General features: G+C 43.1%; 4 protein-coding genes and 1 non-coding gene across 12 annotated transcripts; 2 read left to right on the top strand and 3 right to left on the bottom strand.

Moving 5' to 3' along the window:
• The first annotated feature begins 146 nt into the window (after positions 1–146).
• Positions 147–2,614, top strand: ino80b (INO80 complex subunit B). Of its 2 annotated transcripts, none has more exons than XM_020095582.2 (5): positions 147–288; positions 877–1,057; positions 1,154–1,320; positions 1,703–1,839; positions 1,936–2,614. In XM_020095582.2, the coding sequence occupies exons 1-5, from the start codon at positions 249–251 to the stop codon at positions 2,398–2,400; spliced, it is 990 nt and encodes a 329-aa protein (XP_019951141.1). In that variant the 5' UTR covers positions 147–248; the 3' UTR covers positions 2,401–2,614. The 2 variants fall into 2 exon arrangements, with proteins under 2 accessions (XP_019951141.1, XP_019951139.1); XM_020095580.2 differs by having other exon boundaries at positions 1,667–1,839.
• A 94-nt stretch (positions 2,615–2,708) lies between these two features.
• intu (inturned planar cell polarity protein) lies at positions 2,709–18,534 on the bottom strand. 4 transcript variants are annotated; one of them, XM_020095576.2, is made up of 17 exons: positions 18,310–18,534; positions 16,177–16,775; positions 14,417–14,502; positions 11,300–11,515; positions 8,900–9,018; positions 8,560–8,649; positions 8,101–8,178; positions 7,632–7,815; positions 6,949–7,002; positions 6,689–6,751; positions 5,951–6,172; positions 5,615–5,707; positions 5,090–5,521; positions 4,712–4,809; positions 4,396–4,585; positions 3,559–3,701; positions 2,709–3,340 (listed from the first exon to the last, which is right to left on the bottom strand). In XM_020095576.2, exons 1-17 carry the CDS (start codon positions 18,393–18,395, stop codon positions 3,229–3,231), a joined length of 2,865 nt encoding a protein of 954 aa, XP_019951135.1. In that variant the 5' UTR covers positions 18,396–18,534; the 3' UTR covers positions 2,709–3,228. The 4 variants fall into 4 exon arrangements, with proteins under 4 accessions (XP_019951135.1, XP_019951136.1, XP_019951133.2 ...); XM_020095577.2 differs by having other exon boundaries at positions 4,712–4,806; XM_020095574.2 differs by lacking the exon at positions 18,310–18,534 and adding an exon at positions 17,459–17,692.
• A 950-nt stretch (positions 18,535–19,484) lies between these two features.
• LOC138406715 (small nucleolar RNA U3) lies at positions 19,485–19,691 on the bottom strand. Its single transcript, XR_011240049.1, has one exon. It is a non-coding gene; the product is annotated as a small nucleolar RNA U3 (small nucleolar RNA).
• Positions 19,692–20,598: 907 nt separating this feature from the next.
• Positions 20,599–23,761, top strand: trmt10b (tRNA methyltransferase 10B). The gene is made up of 9 exons (XM_020095372.2): positions 20,599–20,737; positions 20,843–21,011; positions 21,140–21,248; positions 21,346–21,479; positions 21,567–21,719; positions 22,164–22,242; positions 22,589–22,656; positions 22,798–22,921; positions 23,156–23,761. Exons 2-9 carry the CDS (start codon positions 20,880–20,882, stop codon positions 23,260–23,262), a joined length of 906 nt encoding a protein of 301 aa, XP_019950931.1. The 5' UTR covers positions 20,599–20,737; positions 20,843–20,879; the 3' UTR covers positions 23,263–23,761.
• A 129-nt stretch (positions 23,762–23,890) lies between these two features.
• On the bottom strand, positions 23,891–27,014 carry LOC109634687 (interleukin-8-like). Of its 4 annotated transcripts, none has more exons than XM_069518956.1 (3): positions 26,650–27,014; positions 24,581–24,716; positions 23,891–24,386 (listed from the first exon to the last, which is right to left on the bottom strand). In XM_069518956.1, the coding sequence occupies exons 1-3, from the start codon at positions 26,654–26,656 to the stop codon at positions 24,257–24,259; spliced, it is 273 nt and encodes a 90-aa protein (XP_069375057.1). In that variant the 5' UTR covers positions 26,657–27,014; the 3' UTR covers positions 23,891–24,256. The 4 variants fall into 4 exon arrangements, with proteins under 4 accessions (XP_069375057.1, XP_019950933.2, XP_069375056.1 ...); XM_020095374.2 differs by having other exon boundaries at positions 26,746–26,964; XM_069518955.1 differs by having other exon boundaries at positions 24,812–26,904.
• Between the last annotated feature and the right edge of the window lie 505 nt (positions 27,015–27,519).

Genomic DNA, 27,519 nt, shown 5'->3' with positions numbered 1-27,519 from the left:
CAAACTGAGTCTGAACGAACACGTTGCTCTGATCAACCCGCGTCCCGTCGACTCAATCAACAACTGGATCAACAACAGCTGCGGTGTCCGTGAACGTGTCATCGATATCACTTTATTGGCTGCAGGTGTGTTTGCGTGTTGGCGGCAGCTCGGACATTTGTGTTGTGTCATGTAGAGCCGCCGCTCTTCCTGCTTCACCGCCGCCGCTCGTCCCGCTCCGGCCTCCGGGTTGATAAGTCGTCGGTCCGATGGGGAAGAGGAAAGACATGATCCACCCTCGGTTCCTCGGTGAGTTTTCAGCAATATTCACATTTAAATGCACATTTGTTGCAGCCGAGCTGAAGCTTCCCCTCATAAACAAGTATCCAAAGAAACATGACAACCTTAAAATAAAAACACACATTATCCACAATGATGTTTGCATCAGGTGTTTGTGGAAATAGGAAATATAACTTACTTGTGAATCCTGATCTTTAAAAGTTAAGTTTAAGGCTGGGCAATAAAAGAATATCAACAATTAATGCACTATCATTTCCTCCAATAGCAATATCACAGATATAATGCTTATAATGTAGTGAGGAGGTTTAACAGAATTGTTCCACCTCAGATTTGTAAAATGTGTTTGTCTGCTCATGAAGAATTAGAGATTAAAACCACAGGAGGAAAATATTTACACGCAAAATAATTTGTAAAGTTTTTTTCCACTTTTCCAAAGTGGTTTGATTGGAAAAATATTTTAATCAGCACGCTAAAATCCCCCCAAACCTAGGTCCATCTATAGGAAATGACAATAAATCATTTTTTTAGCAGACAATCCAGGTATTAAAGAAATCACAGTTCATCCTTTTTTCTGTTTTCCCGTGTCGTCCCCTGCAGGCGAAGGCAGCTCCAGCCTTCACAGCGTCCACAAGCGAAAACACAAAAAACACAAGAAGCACAAGAGGAAGCACCACAGCTTCACTGAGGCCCCGGAGCCCGAGCCTGTCATCGTCCCTCGGCCTCCACCACAGCTGCGACTCAAGATCAAACTGGGAGGACAGACGCTGGGGACCAAGAGGTGAGCGGTGATGTGTCCTGATTGGAACATCTTCCCTTTCAAGCGTTATGTTGTTGCTCATTTATAAAAATTATTGGTTTATTTTCCTGTCGTCAGTGTTCCCACCTTCACTGTGCATCCCGGTGTCGCACGTCCTCCCTCGCCACTGATGATCATTGACAACAATGTTGATGATTCTGATGAAGATGACGACAACAGCGACGATGATGAGGATGACGACGACACGCCCTCTGTGCCTCTGGAGCAATATCGAGCCTGGCTGGGTGAGTTACAAGGAGAGCTCATAGATATTCACTGGATCTAGAAGTTAAACTTCTCTTTCGTGTTTGAAAACTTATTCTTATAGTCAATAGACATGTTTGACATTTGGAAAAATAAATGATGAAAAAACATTTGATTACCAAACATTTTCTGGAACTTTTCTTGCCAGCCCCTTAGTGAAATGTCCTGAGACTGTCTGTGAGTCCATGAGCGAGCAGGCATGCTGAAGTTTCTAACTCGTGGTAGACGCAAAACTAGAAGAATACAAATATCTCACGATGAAAAAGAAAACACACGTAGAAGACATTAATAAATCCATCGTGTTTTAACTTGTTCATCCTGCCTCAGATGAAGACAGTAACCTGGCCACATCTCCTCTGCCAGACATGGATTCAGACTCCATGCTGGGTGCGCCTGTGGACGAGGAGGAGAGGTGGCTGGACGCTCTGGAGAAGGGAGAGCTCGACGACAACGGAGAGCTGAAGAAAGAGATCGATGAGTCTCTGCTCACAGCCAGACAGGTGAGGGAGAGACACAGGAAACATGAGTATGTCCGTTTGCGATTGATAAAAGAGTTACTTAAGCATTTATTCATGTTTTATTTGTTTGTTCTATAGAAAGCCCTGTTGCACAAGCAGCAGAGCCAGCCTCTCCTGGAGCTCCCCATGGGCTACAAGGAGAAGGAGATGACCGCGGAGATGATGCAGAAACGGGAGGAACGAGCTCGAAAGAGGCGCTTGCAGGCCGCCAAAAAAGCCGAAGAGAGCAAGAACCAGACGATAGAGAGACTGACAAAAACCAGCAAGGCCAAGATCAAAAGCATGAAGGAGAAGAAGTCCAAGCTGAGCCAATGCCCCATGGTTCGCTACAGAGACTCCGCCCAGGGCTTGGCTGTCTCCTTCCCCACAGGGGTCACTGCTCCGGCGCCGGCACCTCCCCTTCCTTCACCTCCGGCCCCTTCGAGCTGCGGAGTTAGCGGCTGCACCAACCTGAAGAAATACTCGTGCTCCAAGACCGGGGTTCCTCTCTGCAGCCTTGAGTGTTACAAGAGGAACCTGCTGCTCGTTCAGAGCGCCGCTTGAACGCTAACGAAACAAGACTCTTCTGAAATGACCTTCGATGGGATGAATGAAAACACTCATCCTGGAAAAATAGATTGAAAATGTATAATTTGAACTTTACACTTGAAACATAAATCTTTCCAGGACTCAATCTGTATGAAATGTGGATTTACTTTTTTATCTAATTTACTTTTTGTTTGTAGATGTGCTGTATAAATAATATCTTCCAGTCACACATCCAGCGTTTATGATTTCCATATTTTTGTTGACTTGAAACAGAAGTGTTGTTTTCTTGGACAAAGATTAGTCTGAAAGAACCAAACAGAAACTTTCTATTAAACTTCAAACAATGTTCATTTTGGTAACAAACAAGTCCATTTCCATAAAAAACTATACAAGCAGTTAAATTAACAAATGAGATTCTCTCCCAACAATTAAATCTGAACATATGATGATGAGCGCAGCAGCGTCATCTTGATTGGCCCAGCTCTGTCTGTTCTCATCAGATCTACACCAACATATCTGAGGTATTCACTGATGGAGTCGCTGTGAGGAACAAACACAGTGTTCGGCACACAACTGTTGTGTTGTGGAACATGATACCTGGTTTAACAACAAGGCACGAAGGCGTCCTGGTGTGAACCTGAGCCGTCAGCCTGGTTTATCAAAAGGCCACAGTCACTCTGCTGTTATCTGCAGACAGTCATCCGAACAAACAGGGTCAGATTCCACTTGACCCCATTTCAAACGTTTGCACTGAAACTGGCCGCAGTTTGAGCTGTTTTCCTGAGAATGCAACCGATGATTCGTCAGTTCAGGTGTCTTCATCACCGATGACGGATAAATGTGTCACAAGGCCAGACCGAAGGAGAGTCTGAAGGCCATCTCCACAGGAACCTCTGCCACCGAGTCGTGAAAACACACGTAGAATTCCTGAGGGACGGGCTCGAGCAACATCCGTCTGAAAGTGAAAGAAAAAGACGAGAGAAAAACTGTTGAGATGTTTTCTTGAAAAACAGAAGAGCTGGTAGTCGTCACTTTTTAAACTTTACTGGAAGTTAAAAAGAAAAGTTAAGACAAAAGGCCTTCACTCTGATCCGTCCTGGTTAAAACAGAAATGAATATTTGCATTCCCCATTTCTGGAGCCATTGGTGTAAAATAAATAAAAGCTGATGTACCCGATGACCCAGTACGTCATGGTGGGAGCAGGTTTCCTCTGGTCGGTCCAGTTCTCTGGTTTACACTGGAACAGGACCCCGTGTTCCTTCAAAGGTCCCAGGCCCCAACCAGCGCCCTGAGGTCTGTCTGCTGCCCGACGGCCCTGCGAAGCAAATCACACTGAGGTTTACACAGAGACAGATGTGGAAGGAAACTGAAGGATTCATGAGCAGCATATGTTCAGAAGGAGAAACTGAAGTCTGGAAGTTGGTGATGACACATTCATGATTAGATCATTGACTCCGAGGATGAAGCTGTCAGTAGCTTTTCTAACTGGATTTGATGGAACTGAGGAGTTGACTTTTTTATTCCTGTCATTTCAAGTTTGTTCTCAAAATGCACAAATCTTCCTCCTCTATAATTTATTTCTTGACCCTAATACTCTTCTGTACAGTTTGGTTAAGTTTTAATTAAATATGTTTTTCAAACACATCACTGAAAAACTAAATTCAACATCTGGACTGAGCAGTACTTTTTTACACCATAAAAATACATCTGCAGCGCTCTCTGGTGGACAAACTATGTAACATGTCACTTTTTCTGAACAGACAAATGTTTTTCTATTTCTTACAGCTGACAAAGACATACATACAAAAATATCAAATATATAAACCAGGCCGGTTTATCGATCTAGCTATGATTTAAAACTCAATCTAAACACTCGACCTGAACCTGATCTCAGCCGCACTCACTGAAACCCTCAACTTGAAAAGAACAGAATCTAGTTTTGAACTGCGTAGTCAACTGAGACATCGACTGAGGCTTTCATTCATTTATAACTGTGTAACGTGAGTCACCCTGGCCGGCAGACTCTGCTGGAACGCAGCCCGGATGGAGAGGCAGCAGTGGTGGAAGTTGCGGATGAGCTGCGGGTGGATGGAGCCGCTGAGCTGAGCCACTTCTCTGTGAGTGGGAGCGATGAAGATTCCCTGAACCGTTTCCATCAGGACGTAGTGAAACAAGGTGTTCTCAGCACCGGAGGTCAGTCTGTCACCAACACAGGACGATACAGGTACACAGAGGGCGGATGATGATAATGAAATAATGAAATAATAATAACTGGAAAAAAATTCAGTACAACTATAAATTTAAGGATTCTCCTCCATCACTTACTTCATGGTGTTGTACATCTCCTCTGTCTCTCTCTCAGTCAGAGTCTTCTTTAAGGTCCCCAGGTAAAATGGGTTTGGATGTTTCATCCTGGAAATCTGCTGCCAAGCAGAAGATAAGAATAGAACATTACAACAAATAAGAATTTAATAAATACAAGCTTCAATTAAATCAGATTTTCTACATTTTCTTTTAAAAGTGAGGAAAATAAGTCAGAAAAAGGTTCCGCCATTCTGAACCTGTCAGTCATCTCTCCTCTCTCCCATCAATTAAAGGTAAAACATGTTTCCATCTTGCAAAGAGGAATCCTACAAATATTGCTGTATATATAGAATTTACATTTTATTAGTCTCTTCGGTCTCAGTCTGACGAGCACTGCACCTTAAAGAGACCTCCGCTGCCTCCACTTCCATCGGACCCTCCAGACCCCAGAGAATCCCGTCGCCCCCCCAGCTTCCTCGCTGAGTCCGGGGTGGAATGTGGACTGAAGCCCGGAGCCACTGACGAACCGGACCCTGAGCCGGCATCCATCTGCCCCTCGCTGCCGCTGTCCGACAAACTCCTCTGGGGGCTGGACCTCCGGGACCGCTCCCCAAACAGGCTGCGGCCTCTGGAGCCCGACGAGGAGCCTTTGACCGCTCCGGCTAGTTTACTGAAGACGGGGGAGGAAGAGGCCAGGCTGTCCAGGCGGTCGCGGGCTGTGGCGGCGGGGAGGAACCAGTCGGCACAGGACAGGCAGGGAGCAGGCGGAGCGTTCAGTCTCTCTTCAATACCTGCCTCCAGCACCTCCAGCTGCAGCAGGGTGGCCTTCACCTGGGGCCGGAACGTAAAGGAGATTTAGTTTGTACAGCTTTGAATCTTTGTGGTTCAAAGAAGAGGACAAATGAAGCAGGAGCGTTGGTTCACCTGATCCACGTAAACACAGTCAGGTCCTGGAGAGCCCAGAGCTGGTGAAGCACAGCCCCCAGCCTCCAACAACACACACTGCATGAAGTGCCTCTGAGGTGGAGAGGAGGAGAAATACCAAGAAACACATGAAGCGTCGTGGTTCATTTCAGATTTACAGTAAATAACACTTTTCTTTAAGGAAACAACTGATGTCCACAGATAAAACAACTTCAACTAACTAACTTGGATGCTTCAGTGTTCGCACAGTATTTATGACCCTCGCATCATTTTCCTCAGGTTAGATTTCTGACAACACACTTAACACAGACGAACGACCAAAGCCTGGCTGCTCACCAGTCCCACTATGAGAAGGAAGTGTCGTCCTTGTGTCTGGCTGAAGCCCGGCGCCGTGCTGCCACCGCTGCCGCTGGCTCTCTGCTGTGGAAACACCTCCCTCCAGATGACCAGCTGCCCCACGCGCTGCTCAGATGCCAGCGGCAGCAGGCAGTAGTGCTGACAGTACAGGCACACGTCCCGCAGGTCCTCTTTGGGCAGATGGTTGGCGATCAGGTAGGACTGAGAGGAGGTGGAGGTGTGGATGAAAAGTGTCGACAATGCAAAGAACAAACAGAGTGAGTCATAGATTCTCCTTCACTGCAGGTTTCAAGGAGTTCAACAATTTATTTCTTCATCAAACTTTGAACATTACAATTTCTCTTCATGTAAATTACAGTTATTTTACTGAAACATCTTTGGCTTCATGTTTCAGATTCAGTTCAACCAGGTGAAACTGGTGATGTGCCGACACAAAGGCTGCGACACAGTCTGCCGCTCTCTGTCCTCCTCCTCTTCCACTCGATCAATATTTAAACAGATTAATCAGGTTGATGATTTGTCACAGAGTCGGAGGACAGGGCTCGTCTGTGTTATCTCGTGTGAGAGGCCATCTCCTGCACACAGTTACTGCAGCTGCAGGGTTGACATTCAAACCGTCTAGACGGCGGTGATCCATCAGGGGAGGATACAGATATTAAGACCCGCCGCTGGCACTGCAGTGTGTGTGTGAGTCTGTGTTTCAACTGTGACACCCACCTTGTAAAACAGACAGGATCCCAGAATAACATACAGACGCCTCAGGCCGAAAAAGTCCTCTGACTGGAAGAAATACACACAGAGCATTCACACGGCTGCAACCTTCTCCTCTCACAGCCTCAAGACAAAACACAGATGGCTTCTCAGCTTTTGTCCTTGCAGCTTAAATGAGGAGGTGACTTCACGTTTCAAGGTAGCAGTTCTGGAAAACAGATCTTTTGTTGTAAAAGTGTAACTGACTACATATTTTCTTGTCTCACCATTTCACCGAAGTCAGACGACTCGAAATCTGAAAGAACAGTATCCACCTCCATCTGTGAGGAGAAGAGAAACAAATATGAAGTTAAGACTGTTAACGTGGGTGAGATGCTCATGTTTTGGTGAAAGACGTCTTCTTGGACTTGTAGCAGTTCTCGCTTGTTTTATTAAAATTGATTTTTAGATTTGATTGTTGACTTTTAAGGCCTGTTCCATCTGAGGACCAAGGGTGACCCGGCCTCTTCTGTCAGAGCTTCCTCTCGACAGAACATCTCTATGAGGTTTTAAATCTCTCTTAAAGACACACTTGTATTGGTATTCTATCTCTCTTCCTCCGGCTCTGATCTTATTGACAATTATAATAATTATCGTATAACATTTTACTTTAATCTGTAACATTTTTACATTTCAGCCCTAACTTTGTCCAATCTTGTGATCTTCAAATTGATTTCAAAAGTTTCCTGTTGTTTCCTCTGATTATTATTATTTTCATTGTCCACTTCTTTATGTGCAGTTTCTTGCAGTGTTGGTCTCCTTCAGTGATCAAATATTTTTATGAGGATCATTACATTTTCATATATTACAGTGTGGGTCATTTTTAGCAGTGGACACTAGAGGGCACCACAGCTGCATTCGAGGCAACAACTTGAAATACTGCTGCTTCTCGACAATATTAGAAACGCACCTTGATTTCTGGAGGCAGCGTGAGCCATCGGACCGCTGGCAGTCCGTCGAGGAAGAGGGTCCCAGAGACGTCGGGGGACGGGGCCGAGGAGCCGTCCGTCAGACGAGACGGCTGAATAAGCTGCTGGAAGAACAAGCAGAAGAAATGGTCCAACCTGGGAGCGTGGTCCGCTTTACAGAAGGCACTGTGGAGGACACAATGACCTGATCAGGATCACACACTCAAAACAGAATTACTCTTTTTTATTGTAGTTATCTCTTAAAGAGAAAAGGTATTTGGAGTCAAAAAGGAGAAGAGAGACAGTGACGAGTTTGTGCAGAGTCCAGCTGGAAATCAACATTTGATTTGTTGTGGTGGAACACACTTTGTTTTAGTCCTGTACGTTTTGCAGTAACTATAAAAAATGACAAATATTGAGTTTCAACCATGTCTCTCAGCAGGAATGGGAGGAAAGCTGAGGCTGACAAACCTGTCCAGAGAGCCGTACATCACTTTTAGTGTCCGGACTACGTCTCCCACCACCGTCTGCAGATACAGCAGCGGAACCCTGGAGACAGACGGAAAAATGTCAAAAACACAAACCTGGATGACGTTTTCTGTCTGAGCAGAAACACAGCTTATCAAATATCTGGACAAACCAGAAGACATCATGGAGTTTTATTTATTTTTTATTGTAAATTATTGTTTTTACTCAATGTTGTTTGTGTTGAAGAATTGATCCATAAAGCTTCAAGCACTGATTGTGATTATTTCTCAAACAAGATGATGATTTTTAAAAACCACATTCTCCCTGAAGAGGTGATCGTCCCTCCAACGAGGGACAAAACTGAGACAAAGGGACGTCTCTTTCCAATCGTTTTTACAGATCATGTTTCCACTTCACAAAAGAGGAATCGTGCGTGCAGCGTATTTGTGTGCCTGATGCTACCTCTCGGCAGGCAGGCCAATGACCAGCAGGTTGTTGCTTTCCTTCCAGTAGCCCACATGAACCAGATGTTTCCCGAGCTGGAGAGACGAACTGAGGAGGAGACAGAGGAAACAATACAAACAGAATAAAAAGGGGAACGTTTCAGATATACACTGAAGCCCTTGTCCAGAGGGACAGCATGTGAGAATTAAAATGTCGGAGTCAGTTGCTTTGAACATTTTGCAGAACTTTTCTGAGTGAGCCCATGTGAGAATACAGCAGGACAATTCACAGTGGGCCTGTTGTTGTTCCACATTAGTCATCACAGGGTGTTAATGTTTGTCCTCGCTTCTTCCCATACCTGATGATCCTCCCTCCAGTCACATTCTCCAGCATGTCACACAGAGTGAGGAAGATCCCCCTGACTCCTTTCAGCTGAGTGGACGCTTCAGACACCGGGTACTGGTACAAGATCTCCTCCTGCAGACACACACACACACACACACACACACACACACACACACACACACACACACACACGGAATATCTGGTTTAAGTCATGAGTCAATGATACGTGCAGCTGAGAGAGAAACTTCTGGATGAATGATGAACAGACTCATAATCAAATAAAATGTGAAATATCTGCTGTTGGACGCTGCAGTCACCAAAATGTTACGTCTCCTCTGAAATCGTCAGACAGTGAAGAAGAATGAACGGATGGATGAGCTGCTGAATGTTTGTTCTTGTGTCGATGTCAATTTGGTTTATATTCAGTCTGCGGTTAAACCCATCTTGTCTTTGGCATAAAGAAAAAAAGTCACTTAAAGGATGAAACGTCCAGAGAAAAGAAAAGTGGATTCAGCAAATACAGAGTTTCAACAAACACCATGGGAAACTATTTTTGGGAACCTGCAGTGCAGTTTATTACCTCCACCAAGGAGGTTATGTTTTCATTACTGTTTGGAACTGCTGAAAAGATTTTTATTGAAACTTAGTGGAAGGATGCCGCCAAGGAACAACTCATTAACTTTTGGAGCAGATTCCATTAAAAAAGCAGATCCAGGATTTTTTCCCCCACTTTTTGTGAATTTCTCAGCAAATAATTCAGAGATCTGTTTGAAAACAAAGGGAATGTGCACGGTTTATATATCTGATGTCACTAAAACATCAATGTAATATGGGGATACAGGTGATACGAGAGTTCCCTTCCAGTTTTCAAATAGATCTCAACAAAATTAAAACCACGATTATATCGGTATTCATCCCTTGGTGTATCATGAACAATTACTTCTCTCATGTCTTCAGTTTTAAAGTCTACAGGACCAATTGTGCAGAAAAACACTTTGAGAGCATTGTTGGGATATTAGTATTCCCCCCCACACACTGGCAGCCTTGAAGGATACATGGTGGGTAAGAGCTGAGCTGCTGAGAGGGTCAGAGGACAGAGTGGTGGGTGAAGGGATAAAAACCTTGAACGAGCCCACTCTCACAGCCTTGGCAACCACAACAAAGACACAAAGCAGCTGCCTAAGGAAGATATTCACCTCGGGGTCAGACCCGCGCACAAGGAGTCTGCCAAAAGTATGTGAGTGCTGCTGAGGAACAACCAACAAAAATTCTTCAGCTACACTTTCTCAGTACATGCGGACAAAAAGAATTCCTGCATCGCCAAATCCTCACACCGTCAAAACGCAAAAAAACCACCGCACAACAACCGCTTAGATTTCTGCTACCCTGCAATCAAAGGACTGAAAAATCAAAGTAAATCAAAGTTTAGCGGGTTCTCGCACGACACTGTCATTTAGAGAATCAACCGCCGGCTGATGTGGCTCCAGACAAACCGTGCTTTCTATCGCCACCGCCGTTAAGGTCAAGAATGAAAAAAAAAATAAAGTCTGGCTTGCAAATACACGAAAAGGAGAATCAGAGCCACGAAGAACAACCATAAAAAAACACAAACGTGCCAAAAGCCATCCGCAGGGAAAATGTGATTATAGTGTGGAGGGTGTCGGTCAGCAAATGAGTGTCGTTTGCTTCCCAGAGCATGAAAACACAGATTTTGGCATTAAAACTTTACTACAAGGCAAATGATGTCCCATCATGGGATATAAAACACTGCCCCTTTACAATGATCCAATTAAAACACAGGAAATGTGTTATTTAGTTTAAAGACTGCTGCACGTCACTCAAAAGAGCGAGAGATGTGTGGATCCACCCGGCAGAGGATAAAGTTAGCAGCATTAAAATGACGGATCGTTCACTGACAGGAGCTGTGCTCGGAGCGGGGCTCCTCGACTCCTCTCGTTTCTCTCCCCGCTCTCTCTGCTTCCTGTCAGCGGCAGCCACAGGCGCTGGACGTCGTCCAGAGCAGTAGTTTTCAGAAGAGTCTGAAATTCTGAGAAAGCTTCGTTCCTGGACGCGGGATTTCCTTCACAGCTATACGGTTATTTTTAACACTCAATTATCAGGATACACTTTGTAGGAAAATAAATGATAAAAGTGGTGTCTAAGTGTTTCACCAAACCAATTTGCTTAAATCTGAATTTGTGTGTAATTGATTTTTATCTGTTTAATTATTCGGCAGTGTATACGTGTGATTCCTCCACCCTCAGCACCTCCTGCACACCTGACTCTCACAGAGGGTGGCTCCCGCTATGCTGCTCTTTAATGCCGCCAGTGATGGAACTACAGGAACTTTGTTAGTGTTTCAATTGGAAAAAACCAGTGGAGCTCCACTGCTGTTTGTTTCATACAAACTGACCTCGTCCTGTGGCGACGCTGAGTCCAGTTTGAGCGACAGGTACATGACGACGTGCGGGATGTGTCCTATCGACATCTGGAGTTCTGCCGTGTCCTCGCCCCACAGCAGACGCACCAACTGGCTGACCGGTGGGGAGGACTTCATCTTACGGGTTGAGAAAGCGTCGCCAGTGTTGCTGCCGTCCACCGGAGCCACCGTCTCCATGGTCAACCTCACCTGGGGGAGAAAACAGGGAGAAGAGGAGGTTTTTGAAAATGCAGACGGGGAACGATGGCTCGGAAAGAAGCAGAGGAGAAAGGGATGCCTCGTGGGAGGGAGAATAATTTAGAAAAGCAGGAAATGGGGAAAATAAAAAAGTAGAGTAAACATTTTATGGCTCCACATGATGATGCCTGGCGAAGGATTTTAACAGTGCACGTGTCTCTGTTTTGAAAATAGAGGTGTGTGCATGTGTGATGTGCTTCCTGAAGGAAAAAGGTTCAATCATTACACGGGAAAAGGAAGAAAAGTGGAAAGCAGGATGGTGATTGTCAGAGAGAAAGTGACACCGACATCCAGGGCTAACCACAAAATAACAAAACACAGGGATCTGTGTGTGTGTGTGTGTGTGTGTGTGTGTGTGTGTGTGTGTGTGTGTGTGTGTGTGTGTGTGTGTGTGTCTGACTAAAATTAAAACCAGACCACTGCAAACTCAACAAACAGTGGCAAGACAACAGACGGCCATCTTCTCTGGTTTGTGCAGGATTCTTCTTTTCGTTTTTTGTTTTTTTTTAAGAACTTTCCATACCCCGGTGCTTTATTTTTTACGTTGTCATTCAGAGCGAGTCACAGTGGAAACAGAAACAGAGCGGCATGGAAATCAGACGAGCACGCGCGGCGAAACACGTGCAGTCAAGATGACAGAGGGAAGAGAAAGTGCAGATCTGTGGCGTCTACGTTTGAATAACATCAGATTTAGATATTAACCATCAATCAAGATCAATATTTTCAATCAGTCTCTGATCCAGTGATTTAAATTGAACTTTTTTTTCCCCACTGACAAGGATGTTTTCACTCATGTCCATTTCTCTGTTTGTCCGCAGGATGAAGCAAAACACTAATAAACAGATTTTCAAAAAAACTTGGGATGTGAGCCAAGAAAGAAGCAATTCAGTTTGTGGTGCCTGTCACTAATTTCCCAGTGATTCATTCATGGGTATTGATGCATATTAAATGGTGGTGGGGTTCCTAAAACAATGACTCACTATGTCATAATTTTGACTTCTTGTGTCATAAGTTTGACTTTTTAATCACATAATTGAGTTTTACTATTTTTATGTCACTGGCTGAATTAACTATGAACCAGCTGCCAAACAAACACAACAACAGAAACTATTATCTGGGCTTCTCCTGGTTAAATACATGTGTACAGTTGAGGCTCTATGCTGTGCAGCTGTGATGCAAGGAAGATATTCTTTAAAGGCAACAGAGTTTTCTCCCTCTGAGGTATTTGGAAGAAAAGCTGAAAGTTGTGAAGACCGGTGGAGGTTCTGGTGGGATCTAAACCACAAACCACCGGGGAGTTTGCAGATCCAGTTGTTTTAACCACTCCATCTTTCCTGGACACACCCCGACAATATTTTGACTGAGACACAGAATACGAAATACATGTTGTCTGTTGAACATGGCTGCTTACATTGTATTACACAAGAAAACCACTTTGTTTGCTCAAAAGAAAATAAATGAGGTGGACATACCTCACAAAAAGTCTGTAGTTTCAATCCTGGACCATATGGTGTCTGCCCAATATGTGAAAGAAAAAAAAAAAAGATCCTATTCCCTGGTCAAAAAGGTTCAAACTGTATTTTTCTAATGCGGGGATCACTCCCAGAACTCTCGGAGGCCTAACCACAGGCCACCCGCCTCTCCAGAAGGCGCCTACATCTGGGCTCGGGGCCTTTTAAGCCAATCTGAGGGATGTTATTAAAGAAGAGCCGAGAAGTGGTGGAACGCCATGTGATGTACCTTTCAACTCGCAGTCTGAGAGCGAGGCGAGGGCTCAGGCAGGGATGGTGATTCAAAGACATCGCATCCTCATTTCTGTAGGTTTTAACGAAGGATGCAACAAATGATGTTAATTAAACCGAGCGGAGGTCATTAATGTCAGAGAGGAAAAGACAGAGGAAAACTTTAGATTAGGAAAACTCTCAATTTGGGGAAATAATTGGATAAAGAGTCTGAGTGGGACTAAGTGAAGCATACAGTCTCTCTCATCATAAATAATAAGGATGTGGTCAGACTGGAGTGAGCTCTCACTGAAATTCCAGACTGCTGATGTCAGTCATTTATCCGTCACTCACCGATGGACACAAACACGCACGTGCACACAAATGGAGTAACCGTAGTTAGCAGAGGGCACGGTGGACTGCATTTAAGACTAATATTTGCTCCCCCCATAATAAGTACTGTCTACCAGGGAAGGCACCCTCCCCCACCCTCACACACACCCACAGACAACACAATCATTCCGTCAGCAATACAACTCTATTTCAAGTTTTCTCAAAGTCATCGTGGTGCCTCAGGAAGCTTGTATTTTTCCAAAGAAATCTCCCTCTCTCTTTCCCCACGATATAATTTAGTTTCCGACTACATCTTCTAATCAGCTTAGCTCTCCATCCCGCAACAGCTTCCTGTGGCACCAAAAAAAAAGAGTCACGCCACAGTCCCGTCTATCGGCTGTGCTCCCCATCAACCCTGCACACACTCTGTTATTTGCAGATTCCTACTTTTTTGATGGTCAGCTTTTTGGTGCAAACGCATGATTGAGGCACAGATTTTTTTTTTTGTGCAACCGATCAAAGCGTCATTTCTCAGTAATTGTGGGTTTTCTAATGTTGAATGGCATCGGGTTCTGCTTTCTGTACACATTTCAGAGTTTCAGAGTAACCAACGTGATTTAAAGTAGTGTTATGTCTATATTTACTGTCCGAGTCTGTTGTTTGTGTCTGGATTTTAAAGACTTAAATTCCACTGCTCTCCACACTGACTCTTTACCTGTGAGCAACCAAAGCCTGCTCAAATGTGATTGGTCAAACTAGAAACGGAAAACAGAAAAAAGTTTTAGCTTTAGACTCGAACCTGTGTTGGTCCTGGGATGCAGGACAGAACCCTCTCAATGTTTTCAGACGTCACGTCCACATCGTCCACTGCTACCAGCACGTCGCCTGAAAATAAACACTTATCAGTCCCAGACCAAACATCAGATGAATGTTTCAGCAGCTTTCAGTCCAAAATAAACCTTGTGATGTTAGAAGAGGGAAACAACGGAGGGAGAAGCTGCATCGATCTGACAGGGGCTTCAGGGAGGGTTTCCAAGGTAACAGCAGTGTGTCTCATTTTATTATTATTTAAAAAGCTAATGTATGTGATATTGACTGATCTGCAGTAAAGCAGTATTTATTGTAACATATCACCTAGTTAGGGATAAATAATTACTCACAGTTGGTAATTGGCTCAAATAATAATCTCAATAAAGCTTTTTGTCTGTGCTTTTCTTAAAAAATGTGTCGTTCGGAGGATGAGAAGCAGAACAGGCTCTGGAAAGAACTTCACCTGCTTGTGTGCAGGGAAGCACATCTCAGTAACGGAGCTATTGCAGGTATTTAACGACTCTAATTGTTTGAGTGTGTAGCTGCGCTGGATAAAGCTTCTCTAAACAGTAACTCATGTGGGTAATCATATGTGGTGAAGCACAACTGGCATTCCTGTGTCTGCTGGTAAAAAAAACTGGCCGATGATTAGACCAGATAGAAGAAAATCACTTCACAGATGCCCAGCTTTGTTTCAAACACACAGATTAACATTTGTAAAGAACCAGACCTGCTCTGTGGCTTTCTCCACCAAACAGTTTCACAAATACTGAACGCAGATGCTGCTCAGACTCGGCCAAGAAAAGAAGTAGCTATTAAACGTCCCACACACATATTTAACTAGGACTGAGTGTGGTTTTAAAACACAAATGAAATTTGAAACTATTATATACGATCTATGATTTTTATTACTTTTATGGGTTGAACACACTTAAATTATAAGCACACATGATGCAGAATCAAAAAATAAATCAGCCTCAGTCAGAACCCTTCTTGTATATCCCTTCAGAATAATAACTAATCTAACCAGTTACCTTCACAAGAAATAGATCATCCTCTTTAGTCACATGATCAGCTGCCTCTGACCTGATAACGTGTAACTTAAACCTTGTTCAGGCTTTAGTCTGTTTATCAGTGTGTGATTGACTATGTATAAATAAATGTATATATATATATATATATTTATTGATCTCGACATATCAGCCCCAAAAGTTAACCATTAGGAGTTAACCCCCTAAAAAATGTTCCTACGAAAATTGGTGGAAGTCTGTGTGAGTATTGTTGACATGCACACACACAGACACACACACAAACACACACAGACACACACACAGACGCACACACAGACGCACACACAGACACACACACACAGTAGACAGGAGTGAAAAAAATCCACCCTGCCTCCAGCTCCGTTGGCATGCAGGGTAATAACTGCAGCCCGTGCTTTGGCAGTGCATGTGTGTGGTGTGGAGATGAATGAGTTCAGTGCCGGTTCATGACTCTGAATTTAACTGCTGCCTTTTTCCACTCTTAATAACTTATAACTCTTTTTTAAGAATGGAGAATTTCTACTATTATCTATTTTTATTGGAATAAAAAATTCTCAGACACATTCCTACCTCTACTGGAGTGTGAACGCTCTGGACACCAGAGGGGATAAAGCATCCCTGGTTAAAAGGTTGATGAGGCTAAAGTTCTGATCACAGGTTGTAGTTTTCTATCAGCTAACTGTTTGAATAATGGTCTTACCGATTAGGATCTGGCCACTTTTGATGGCCGGGCTGTTTGGTATTAATCCATGAACAGTCAGTCTTTCTTCCCCTCTGGCAACAGCAGAGTCTCCGTGACCTCTGCTCCACGATGGACGGTGCACCACCCCCAGCAGAGCCTCCAACAGGCCTCCGCTGACAGACAGAGGCGTTGATACACCTCCGAGACGTTTCGGGTTGAGGTAGACACATACTTCCTTCAGCTGCTGCTGCTGCACAGTCACACCCTGCCTTTGGCCCGGCTGGTTCTTCAGGATGGATGCTGGCTGCGACAGAGCCGAGCTGTCTTTGCCGGCATCCTTCCCTCCTCTGCGCTGCGAAGGCCGGCGTTTTCTCCTCAGGATCCTGGCTAGCCTCTTGAGAGCGGGCTCGCCTTTGGCCCGAGAACCGCACCTCTGCTTCTTGTTTTGCTCTGTGATGATCTCTGCTTCCTTCTCGCTAAAGCGAACGTGATTAGTGGACACACCTTGACTGGCATCGGCCTGGGCCAGCGCGGCCTCCTCCTCGCCCTCGCTCAGCTCCAGGTAGAAGAGCTCGCCGTTCTTCTGAATGTCGTCCAGCCATTCCGGTTCCAAGTCACTGAAGAGAAAACCAACATTAAGCATTAAGACGCGAAAAGAAGCAAGGTACAAAACTGGGAAGACAGGATCGAGAAGAAGAGCTCAAGCTAATCTAAAGCTGGGATGTTTATAGATATGGTGGCAATACTCTGTTTATCTGTTTCCATGATGTACAATGAATGGCTCCACTTGCCTGTCGTTACATTCACAGTATACATTTCTGTCCTTGGAGGGAATAAATACCCCTGATGTTTAGTTCCATGCCAGCAACAGGTTTCCAGATTGATAGAGGGAGATATTACAGTTGTTTTCTTACTGTAATGTCAGAGCAACATGGCCAAACACTCAAAGCTGACATCCGTACAAACTGTAATCATGCGTTTGACCGAACAGGGTGGGAAGAAATGGCAGATATTTCTGGTTTCTCTTCTTTCAACCCTGTGGTGGGCAGCTTCTGACACGCCATCTATAAATTCCCTGAAGGATGACAGGAAGCCTGCAATTATTTATGAACGTCTACCTCCCAATTTAAAAAAAAATAATAAAAAAACTTCCCCAAAGCTTTGAAAGGCTCGAGACACGAAAGCTGGTGTTCGAGAAATATTTAGTCACATTAACTTTGTTCTCAATCTTCTCCGGAGTGTCTGAATACTTCGTGTTCCCCCTGTGTTTGTGTGAGAGTGTAAAAACATGGAGGTTTACTCTGAGGAGTCGCAGCTGCTGGAGCTCGACGCTGTGGATTCGCGGTCGCTGTAGTTCCCGGCACCGTCTCCTTCCGGGTTCCGGCCACAGAGAAGCGGACCGTGCGGAACATTCGCCATTTGGTTTTATTTGACGAGAGACGCTTTTATTTCCATGACAAACTTTTATCCACACGGACCGTGACGCCGCGTCGCCATGTTGGCGACTCTCACGCGCCTCACGTGACGCAGCGGCGCCTGATCTGATTGGCGGACGCTGCGGTTGCCCCTGACAACGTGGAAGCTCCTGAGCGAACGACTTTGCAGCGCGAAGCGACGCCGCGTTAAATAATGCAGCGAATACTGAAAACACCAGAGAAATACTACTACTACTGCGACTACTACTACTTATAATGATAATTGCAGTAATATGCATACATCTTTATTTACACCCCGCGCGGTAAAAGTACTGCAAACACACATAGACATACAAATAAAGTTGCTGGTGATATTCTTAACAAGTGCAGCAACAAATAATCTGTTATCTCGTTTTAAATTTGCACGTGTTTATTATTGCTTCATTAATCGCCCCCCCACCCCACCCCTCCACCTCCCATGCACGAGGTTTCTTTTTAAAATCCCCTCCGGTATTCAGTGAAACTTCCTCCTCAGACCCAAGCTCACCACTTTATTAGTTCGTTTGAAAGAAGAAAAATACGTTTCCAACATGTGGAACACGTTTTCATCATAGTTTTCAACGTGTTCCCAGTCTTCTTATCTACGTGTTTGGATTAACACAATGAATAGACTAATTAATTAATTGAACGCTGATATGTGTGTACTTATGTAACACAGTGTGGTGTGTTGACTGACCTGTAAAGGAGCACACTGCGTATAGAGTCGAAGTCCTCCAAGTTGTTAGAGAATGAGCCTCCATCTATAGAAACGTTGAACATCATTTGTGTTTCATGTTGTCGCGGCACAAAAACAACATCACCTTTAAATCCACTAACTCGTGGATTTAAAAGTCCAGTGGCAGAAAACCCGCTCCATTTAGATCCCAGTGAGAATCCTCTGAACCGAGGAGCTGCTGCAGCATTCAGGCCGATCTGCACCTCACAGAGAAATCAACCAATACTCAATTAAATCAGTATTCACAGTGAGAGTCCACCCTGTGGAGTTTCTTCTTCTTCTTCTGTCTGGAGCTCTGAGTGTTTCTCCAGGACCAGAGGAATTTGTCCCAGTGGTTTTCTTGGCAGGTGGAGGAAGAACCCGCCCACTGGGCAACCAACAAAAAGCTCCGAGGACAAGCCCACATTAAAAAAACACATAAAACTGTGTAGTATTCAAGAGCGTGTGTGGGGGGGAATAATAGTACTACATCACGTGTATCCCTGGCAACGGTCCTTTAACATGAAACCCCACACTAATATTCCCACTAATGGAAAATACTAAGCAATAAACTTCTTATACAACCCCCCTCCTGGAAAAAAACCATGTCTGGGCATCTAAATACTATCATAAATAAATCCACATCTATATCTACGATGTATTCGTTATCTATAGTGTATAAGTAGCAGTTATAAACAATGTATGAATATCAAAGTATTAATCAGCACTGGGTGGAAGTAGGTGAAAAATGGTAAAAATAGTATTACAATTTAAAAAAAGAGATAAATCAAGAGTTCCTCATGAACATAAGGTGTATGATTAAAATAAACGAACAGTTATAATAAGTTCAAATGTGAATGTTTATTGAAATCATAATGAATCCAGTTATATTAAAGTCACTGGAAATACTCACCTTTCTTAACTGTACATATTATCAAGCTGTACATGTTTTCTATCTTTTATACTGCATGGGTAAGACTTTAATGTTTACATTTATTTACATTGAAGTAGTAATATCCACTCACACGCATGATATCTTTTATGACGGATGCTATAGAAATAAGAAAACCTTTAATGGACATAACTTTACACATTGATATCATCTTAACTATATAATTGATTTAATTAAAGATACTTCTCTTCACAGAATGACACTAATCACTCGGTTACTGCTCCTTCCGTACATGTTCTCTTTTGAGAACAAGGAGGGAGATCAAAGCTATTTGATGAAGATCAAACGCTGACCAGGATCCCACTCAGGAAGGAGGTTCGCCGACTTTCAGTGTGAATTAGCGAGACAGAACTTATCAAAGGGTCATTTCTGATAGATTACTCTTCAGAAATGAGTATGAAAGTACAGTCTTACCTTAGAGGAAGTACTGTCTGAGTATTAGTACGAAGAGCTATATCTTCTCTGTCGTGGTGCGGGCGACTCCACGTGTACAAAGAGTATTTGTTGACTTCTACTTCATCAGTACTCACAGACCGCGGATACAAGTGAGGATTCATGTTTATAATGCAGATTTATTAGAAATAAAAAGTTTGTAAAAACGGTGTAATTTTCCTTAAACGCTCCTCGATATGTATCAACACGTGAATTGCAGCGAATCCAAAACGCATCCTGCATGAAACAGCGACGTGTTTAATCCGTTTCCAATTTAAAGACGAGTTAAGAGTAAAACGATCTGGAATTGTGCTTAAATCGGTTTACCCACAATGCTGATCGGCGCCACAGCCCCGCCTACGTTGACTCTCATTGGCTGCTGTGAACCCAGGAGGCGGCGTGTTAGCTTCCTTTGCTAATATCAGTTGAGGGCTAATTCGTGTTTTTATAAATAAGACGTTACACAATCTTTACGATATGAGTACTCACATAAAGGATCTGACACAAGGTGTGAGATGAACTCTAACGGGTTTGATGTTACGGAAGAGAAATCGAGAGAATTAGAAGTTAACGTTAAGAAAAAGGCTAATATGTGACCGGCAGTGCGCCACTTTTTTAAACGGCCGAGTAGAAACAGCGTTTGGCGATAGTTCCAATTCAAACTAAATATTGCTACATGATATGAGATTTTTTTATGTTTTAGTTTTAATCAAAATTGTGAAAACTAAGAATATATTTAAAAAACGTATGAAGTACTTCAAATACTTCCTTACTCGTTTGAAGTTATCAAATAAAGCAACAGTTACTGAATTCCAGCATAATATATATATATTATATATATTATACCTACATACTACAACACTGCGGTTTATTCTATATTAATACATCAAATAAATAACAACAAATACTAAACACGTGATTTTTGTCTAATTAAAACTCACCTCCTTGTCCCCGCCCTCATCCGCTCTGTTTACCTTGACGTCACAAACGTGCGCCGCTCCCACGCGACCCCTTCCTCTCGCTCAGGTTTGTTTTTCTTCTTTTTCTGCCTTTATTCTGCTTCGGCTGGACTTCCGGCGCCTCATAGGAAGACACCACAGAAGAAGACGATGTGTTCTGTTGGATTTCCAGGTGACGTGTGGGACATGATCCGGAGCAGGACACACAAATGGCCGCTGTTCCCTCCGAAGTGTCTCACATGCAGCTGAACGGAGCCTCAGAGCTGATGGATCTGCTTCACATCGACGTGGAGGCCGATGTGACGGAGGACAGACCTGGGAGAGAAGATGCTCTGTGTTCAGTGAGCGGCACCAAATCACACACTCATAGACACAAGTCCCCCAAACACGTATTTAATCATCAAGATCCCTGAATTACTGTTTAAACATTCAGCTGTGAACCTCTCATCGATCTTCGTGTGATAAACAGAGGAATGTGTCGAGGAAGCAGAGAAACTGGGAGAGGCAGCTCGCAGCGAAGAAGAGCAGGAGGAAGGAGGAAAAGCAGAGGAAGAAGCTCAACCGTGAGCAGGAGTCAGGTAAAGAACCGGAGGAAAGGATCGAACAGTTTGTTTTTACTTTATTTCCCTTCTTCTACAATCAGAGCGTCTGTTGTCTGTGTTGTCTGTCGTGCAGGTGCCAGCGCCGACAGCCCTCAGTTCACCAAACGGGTCTTGAAGGCAATCACCAAAGAGCGTTTAGCTGAGGCTCAGTCCACCGGACTCAAAGTGTGTGTGGACCTGAGCATGACCGACTGCATGTCTGACAAGGTCGGTCGGAGGAGGAGGAGGAGGAGGCGTCGCTGATTCTCAAACATCCTGTTTTGGTTCACTCACCCTTTTCTTTGTGTGTGTCAGGAGATCAGCCGACTGGCCGGACAGTTGAGACGACTGTACGGCTCGAACAAGAAGGCAGCTCGACCGTTTCACGTGTTCCTGACAGAGCTCAGAGAGGACAGTCGTCTCTACAGAGAGTGCATACGAAAGAACGACGGCTTCCTCAACTACACGGTGGGTGTTGCAATTCACATCCGTCCATTCATCCATTATCGACACAGCTTATTCTTTGAGGCATGAATGGGGCAGGGGCCAGTGGAGAGGTGGGTTAGACCCTGGACAGGACACCGGCGTGCTGCAGGGTTTTCTTTATATATTCTTATCTTTTATCCCCAAACAGAAAACATTAAATGTACAAAGACTGTAACATCCAGATGAAACACTAAACAACATAAGAAGGCCGAAAAAACTTTTTTATGTTGTAGATTCATTATATTGTTAACAGGGTAAAGTTTTAAAATCTTCCAACAGCAACATCCATCAATTACATGATGCTCTGATGTTTATCGGAACTGTAACGATCAAGTTTCACTCACTTCCCTTTCACCTGGACCTGGAATAGATTTTATATTTAGCAACAGCCTCGACCTACTTTCTCTTTCTGTCTTCTTGTTTCAGATGGACATAACAGAGGAAAGCTGTCTGGACCTTTTTCCCACAGAAACTGTTGTGTACCTCTCTCCAGACGCTGAAGAAGGTTTGAAGGTTTCAAGTGGATTTTACTCAGTTTTTTTAGTTCAAAACTATTCAGCAAGGTGGGGGGGTGTAATGCATCTTTTGGCCAGCAGGGGGAGCCAATCGACTACTCTCATTTGTCCAAAGAGAAAACTATAATAAGAAGATAAAATTTACGTTTTTTAAAAAGGTCTTTGAAGATTCACGAGTCTCCCTCTGGTGTAAAGTATTAAACTCAGTCAAACAGTGGCTGTGAGAATAAAGACACATTACATTTTTTATGAGAAAACTACTACATTCATTTTAGCATCATCTTGTTTTTGTGTGTTTGTTTCACCAAGGCTTTTTTTAATCTTGTGTTATTTCAGTTTTGGAGACAGTTGATGCTGACAAGGTTTACGTGCTCGGTGGCCTTGTGGATGAAAGCATCCAGAAGGTATTATACACAAATATACAGTTTAACTGGAAAGCACATTGTTATTGATGACAGAATATCACTGCAGCTGGTTTAGATTATTGTGTTACAAAAGGTTGGTGTGCTAATGATTGTGTGGATTATTGTTTCTCTCACCTGCAGAAGTTGAGCTTCTGTCGGGCCCGAGACCTGAGCGTCTGCACGGCGAGGCTGCCGATCGACGAGCACATGGTGAAGAAAGACAACGCCAAGAATTTCCACTCAAAGATCCTGGCGGTGAATCAAGGTGAGCGACGGTCTCTGTGGGGTTTTATCTCTGTTACCTGAGCTAGATCCAGATCAAGGGGCACGTCCCTGAACTTAATTTCACTTCACTTTATTTAACGATGAGAGAATAATCCATTGATCTTGTTTAGGGGACTGATATTTAAGTTTGTATAATCTGGTGCAGATCTGTTGAATTTTACCGTGCTTTGCTGTTGGAGGTTTAGTTGTTGACCAAGTTTCTCTCCGTCCTCAGTGTTCGACATCTTGTTGACTTTCTGTGACACGGGCAGCTGGACGGAAGCGCTGCGGGCATGGTTCCCCCGGGGGAAGGGTTATGTCGTTGCACCAGATGACTCCTGACAGAAGAATCGACAATGATCTGTATTTAACCCATCTGTGTGAACACAGCACACACAGAACACAATCCACACAGTGACCACACGGAACAGTGGGAAGCACAGAACAGTGAAGAGGTGAACTGGCACCTCTCCAACTTCCGTCCATGCTGGACTTGAATGGGCCACCCTCCGGTTCCCAAGCCCACAGACACATTTTCTTAACACTGAAACCAAACAATACTTGACAAGCAGCGGGTGTATTCACTGGTTCCAACACTTCAGCTATTTTCTAGTTATTTTAAGTCCGTCATCTTTCTGCTGCTGAGCTACTGTTAGCATAGAAACCAGAGATGATCAAATCTACAGTCACTTGATTTAGTTTTTGATGTTTTTTCTGAGCTCAGCTTGATCTGTACTTCCTGTGGTTCTATGCACAAAAATATCTCTTAATCTGTGAATGTGATTGTGTTTTTTATACTTTAATATATACATCCTGTAAATTAAACAAATCAACAACCTAAGACTTTGACTCACAGACTTCGTTTAAAATTTAACCACGAGTTACTTTACAACATTTATCACCAGGTACTTTATAAAACAACTTCACATTCAAAGGCAGACGTGAGACTGAACACACGACGTGACTCACATTTTACTTTTTAAACATTTTATTTATAATTTTTAAATCAAAGGCAACTTGTTATTTAAAAAGTTTCAAAATTAGTTATACTCAGATGCTTTATCCACTCAAACATCACAGCTGGTTTCCTTCTTTCCATTTGAACGTAACGAAAGTTTATTTCTTGTGTCTTTAAATCCAGAATCAGTGTTATTTAGAAAATATGTATAAAAAGTAGAAATTCAATACAAATTCGACAACGGAAAAACACAAAGACTTAAAAACAAAAGACAAAGAGTAGACGTTATATACTGTGTTGTGTATTAATCTTTAAAGTAAAAAGAGCAGGGCTCATTGTTGCAGGAGGGAGGTAGAAAAAGAAGCAACATTTTAGTTTTTATGCTTGATTCTTGGCGAACGCTGCTCCCTGCTGATGCAGCTGTTTCTCAAGAACGTACTTGATCAGCTTCTTCACCCACGAGGACCGAGGGTTCAGACAGACCTTCTCGCCGCTCACCAGTCCAGCTCTGATCATTCATCAAAATGAAAGACGAGACATGTTTAACACAGACACCACAACACTGTAATCGATTTTATGTTGGTGTTTATTTTATTTGGGAAATTAGCAAAACATCTGATGATAAATGAATAAGTCAGGAAACTGAATTTTGTTTTCACACCATTATAAGCAATCAATTCATTCTATTCTGTTTCCACTCACATGACTTCGGTGTCTGGGCAGTGAGGTCCTTCAGGGAAGAGCTTGATGCTCCGCAGGTTGTCTGGAGGGATGATCCTCGACTCCACCTCCACGCAGCGACAGTGGGAGTTGTAGTCCCTGCTGAGGGGCGGCATCCCTGTCAACACACAATCAGACAGAAGACACTCTGTCAGTTCAAGCGTCTGTTTCTTTTTGTGAATGAAAATAAAGTTAAACTCCAGAAGATATCACATTGGAAGGTCGGAGTTTTCGGCCTCGTCATCACGATGTTGCACGGCTGCTAATTCAGGAATCCAACAATGACGAGGCCACTTTCATCTGTGTGATTTCACAACAGTCACAGTATTGTGACATCTTTATAATCGGTACTTCCACATTTTCTCCACTAACTCTCTTCCTATTCAAAACTAATCATTACAGTCATTACTGAATCAGGCTGAGAGACATGAATACACAATGAAACAATATATGGGCTCATATATGCACTGAAGAATAATTTGCAATAGTTCCTAATATGTCGTTAACAAACTCTTGTCTGTAATTGAGGCGTGATAGTTTATAATTTAACCATAAACTTTATGCACATCTTTCTGCATTGTTGATTCTGAAAACAAAACCTTTTATATCAGCAAACATAAATGCAGATCGGCCGACAGAAAACAAGAAACATTTTCCTGCTTGCCAAGCAGCGACTGCTTTCCATCCCTCCTGCTTTTTGTTTCACTAAAATATGGAAATCATGTTTAAAAAAACTTGCATAAGGGACATTATTGTCAGTAGCATTGCAAACCATAGATTTCAAATTAGTCTGCACCAAAAATCATGCAACAGTAATTTAATTTAGACTAAAATAAAAGAGGATATGATGGAACAGAAGCAAGTTTGAGTCTCTGCAAAGTGATTTTCATTTTGCAGGGAAATAAATAGAAATGATCGGGTACCAGAAATTTGGGAAAACACTTTAAAAACTTGCAATGCAAATCTGAAACAGTGAATTTTTGCTTTCAAATTCTCACTGTGCACTTTTCTCTAAAGTAACAAAAAAAAACAAACAATGGTAGATCACCTCTCCATCAACTTCACTCAGATTGTCAGAAACATGTGGTCGTGAGCTTCTTACCGTCACTGAGAGCGAACAGCGTCAGAGCCATGAACAGGATGCAGAACCTCATCTTCTTAAACCTGATGCTTTAGTCCTCAACTACAGACAAATGTTGTGCAGCTGTTGTGACCTCTCACACATCTGCACTGTGATATTTATACAGTCAGTGATCATGTGCTCCTTTGAGATTTTGAATGTTTTTTTTGTGTCTTTCTGTTTCGGTATGTTGTGTTCTCGTGTGCAGCAGAAGGTAGTCATGGGATGGTGAGTTCAGGGACCGACCACAGGCCACACTGAGGTTCACACACACACACAACAGTCAGCGGACACAGATATTAATCATAACAGAGGATCAGAGAGTTTCTGTCTGAACGTCTGACAGCTTCACTTCTGCAGAAGAAGTCATCACTGCATGCACCCCCCCATGTAAAAGAGGAAACTGATAAAATGATCATCAGACACAGTTTTGTAAACAAGTAGAGTTTCACCTGTGGCTACAGTGCAAACGATTCTGTGAGGTAGTGTTCATAGATTATCCCTGGGGCCTCATTCTGACCTTTTACATACAGTACAATACAGTTACTATGTTAAATACGTCACTATTGTTCCGTCACACAGGTTTCTTTATTTTCTGCTTTAATGGTCACTATTCATTTATTTATTGAGTTTTAGAGCAACAATCATTTCTGTAGCCTCAGCCCGGAATTCTCCACCCGGGGTTCATGACATCACTTCTGGGGGTTGACAGATGGTTGTGAGGAGAGAAGATGAATTGATTTCATATATTAAAAGCTTTGGTTTTGGTCTTTGAGCCGTCGGCTGCAACGTCTTGGTTCACTCTCACTGATCGACATGTGGCCGTTCAGCCAAAATGAATTCATTCAAACAGCAGACACTTAAGGTTAGAGAGCAGCTGGTGAAAACCTCCCAGGGGTTGAGACCAAAACAGAGCTTAAAGGTGACTTACTGTTCATTTACCAACATGATTACAGTTGAATGTGTAGTTTTTAGCAGACCGACTGTTGGCAGGTACAGGAGATGGTGGATTTAAAAGCAGGCTTACGGTTTAGTTGGCAGGAGGCAGGCAAACCAACGAGAAGATCCAAATTCAAATAACTCCAGAAAACAAAAGAAGCAACAGAGAGCAGAGCTGAAGCACAGAGAAACGCAACATGTGAACAATCTAACTGAGGAGAGGAGAGTGAGGAGACTTTACACAAACAGGAAGTAGAGATTATTCACTTCAGGTGTGACACATCAGAGCAGGTAATGAGACAAAGACAGGAAGTCAGGCAAGAGACAGACACTCAAGGAAAGGAGCTTCAAAATAAAACGGGAACTGACAGATTCTAAAGGCAAACAGATGTGACTCATCACAAATATAAATATACATTTAAAAATGAATGCAGCACAAAGTTTCACAGAAATAAACCAAAAGTCAAAACAAGATTAATCAAAAGTCCAAAATGCTTGAACTAACAAAAGACATAAACATCTTTCAGTTTGTAATGTGTGAAAATAATTTGCATCCATCAGGATTAAAACCAAAACACCGTTTATTTTCTCTTCATCTTCATCATTTTAATCTTGTATCAGTTTCCTAAGATTTACTTTATTTACTTGTATTAATGCACCGGGTGACATCATCTGACTTTTGAGACAAAAAGACAGACAACTGCATTTAGAAGCAGACAGAAAGAAACCACAGTCAAATTGTGGTGAAAACTCAATCACATATCTTGAGACACTCAGCTCCCCATGACTGAAAACATGTGTGTTCATCAGACGTTAGAGTCGTGAATGTGGGTCATCATGACTCCAAATAACTGTGAGAAGT

The sequence above is a fragment of the Paralichthys olivaceus genome, chromosome 22 (assembly GCF_024713975.1).
Source record: "Paralichthys olivaceus isolate ysfri-2021 chromosome 22, ASM2471397v2, whole genome shotgun sequence".
In the NCBI taxonomy this organism is placed as follows: Eukaryota; Metazoa; Chordata; class Actinopteri; order Pleuronectiformes; family Paralichthyidae; genus Paralichthys; species Paralichthys olivaceus.
The sequence above is the reverse complement of the archived record's forward strand: the minus strand, read 5'-3'. Positions and strand labels throughout refer to the sequence as shown.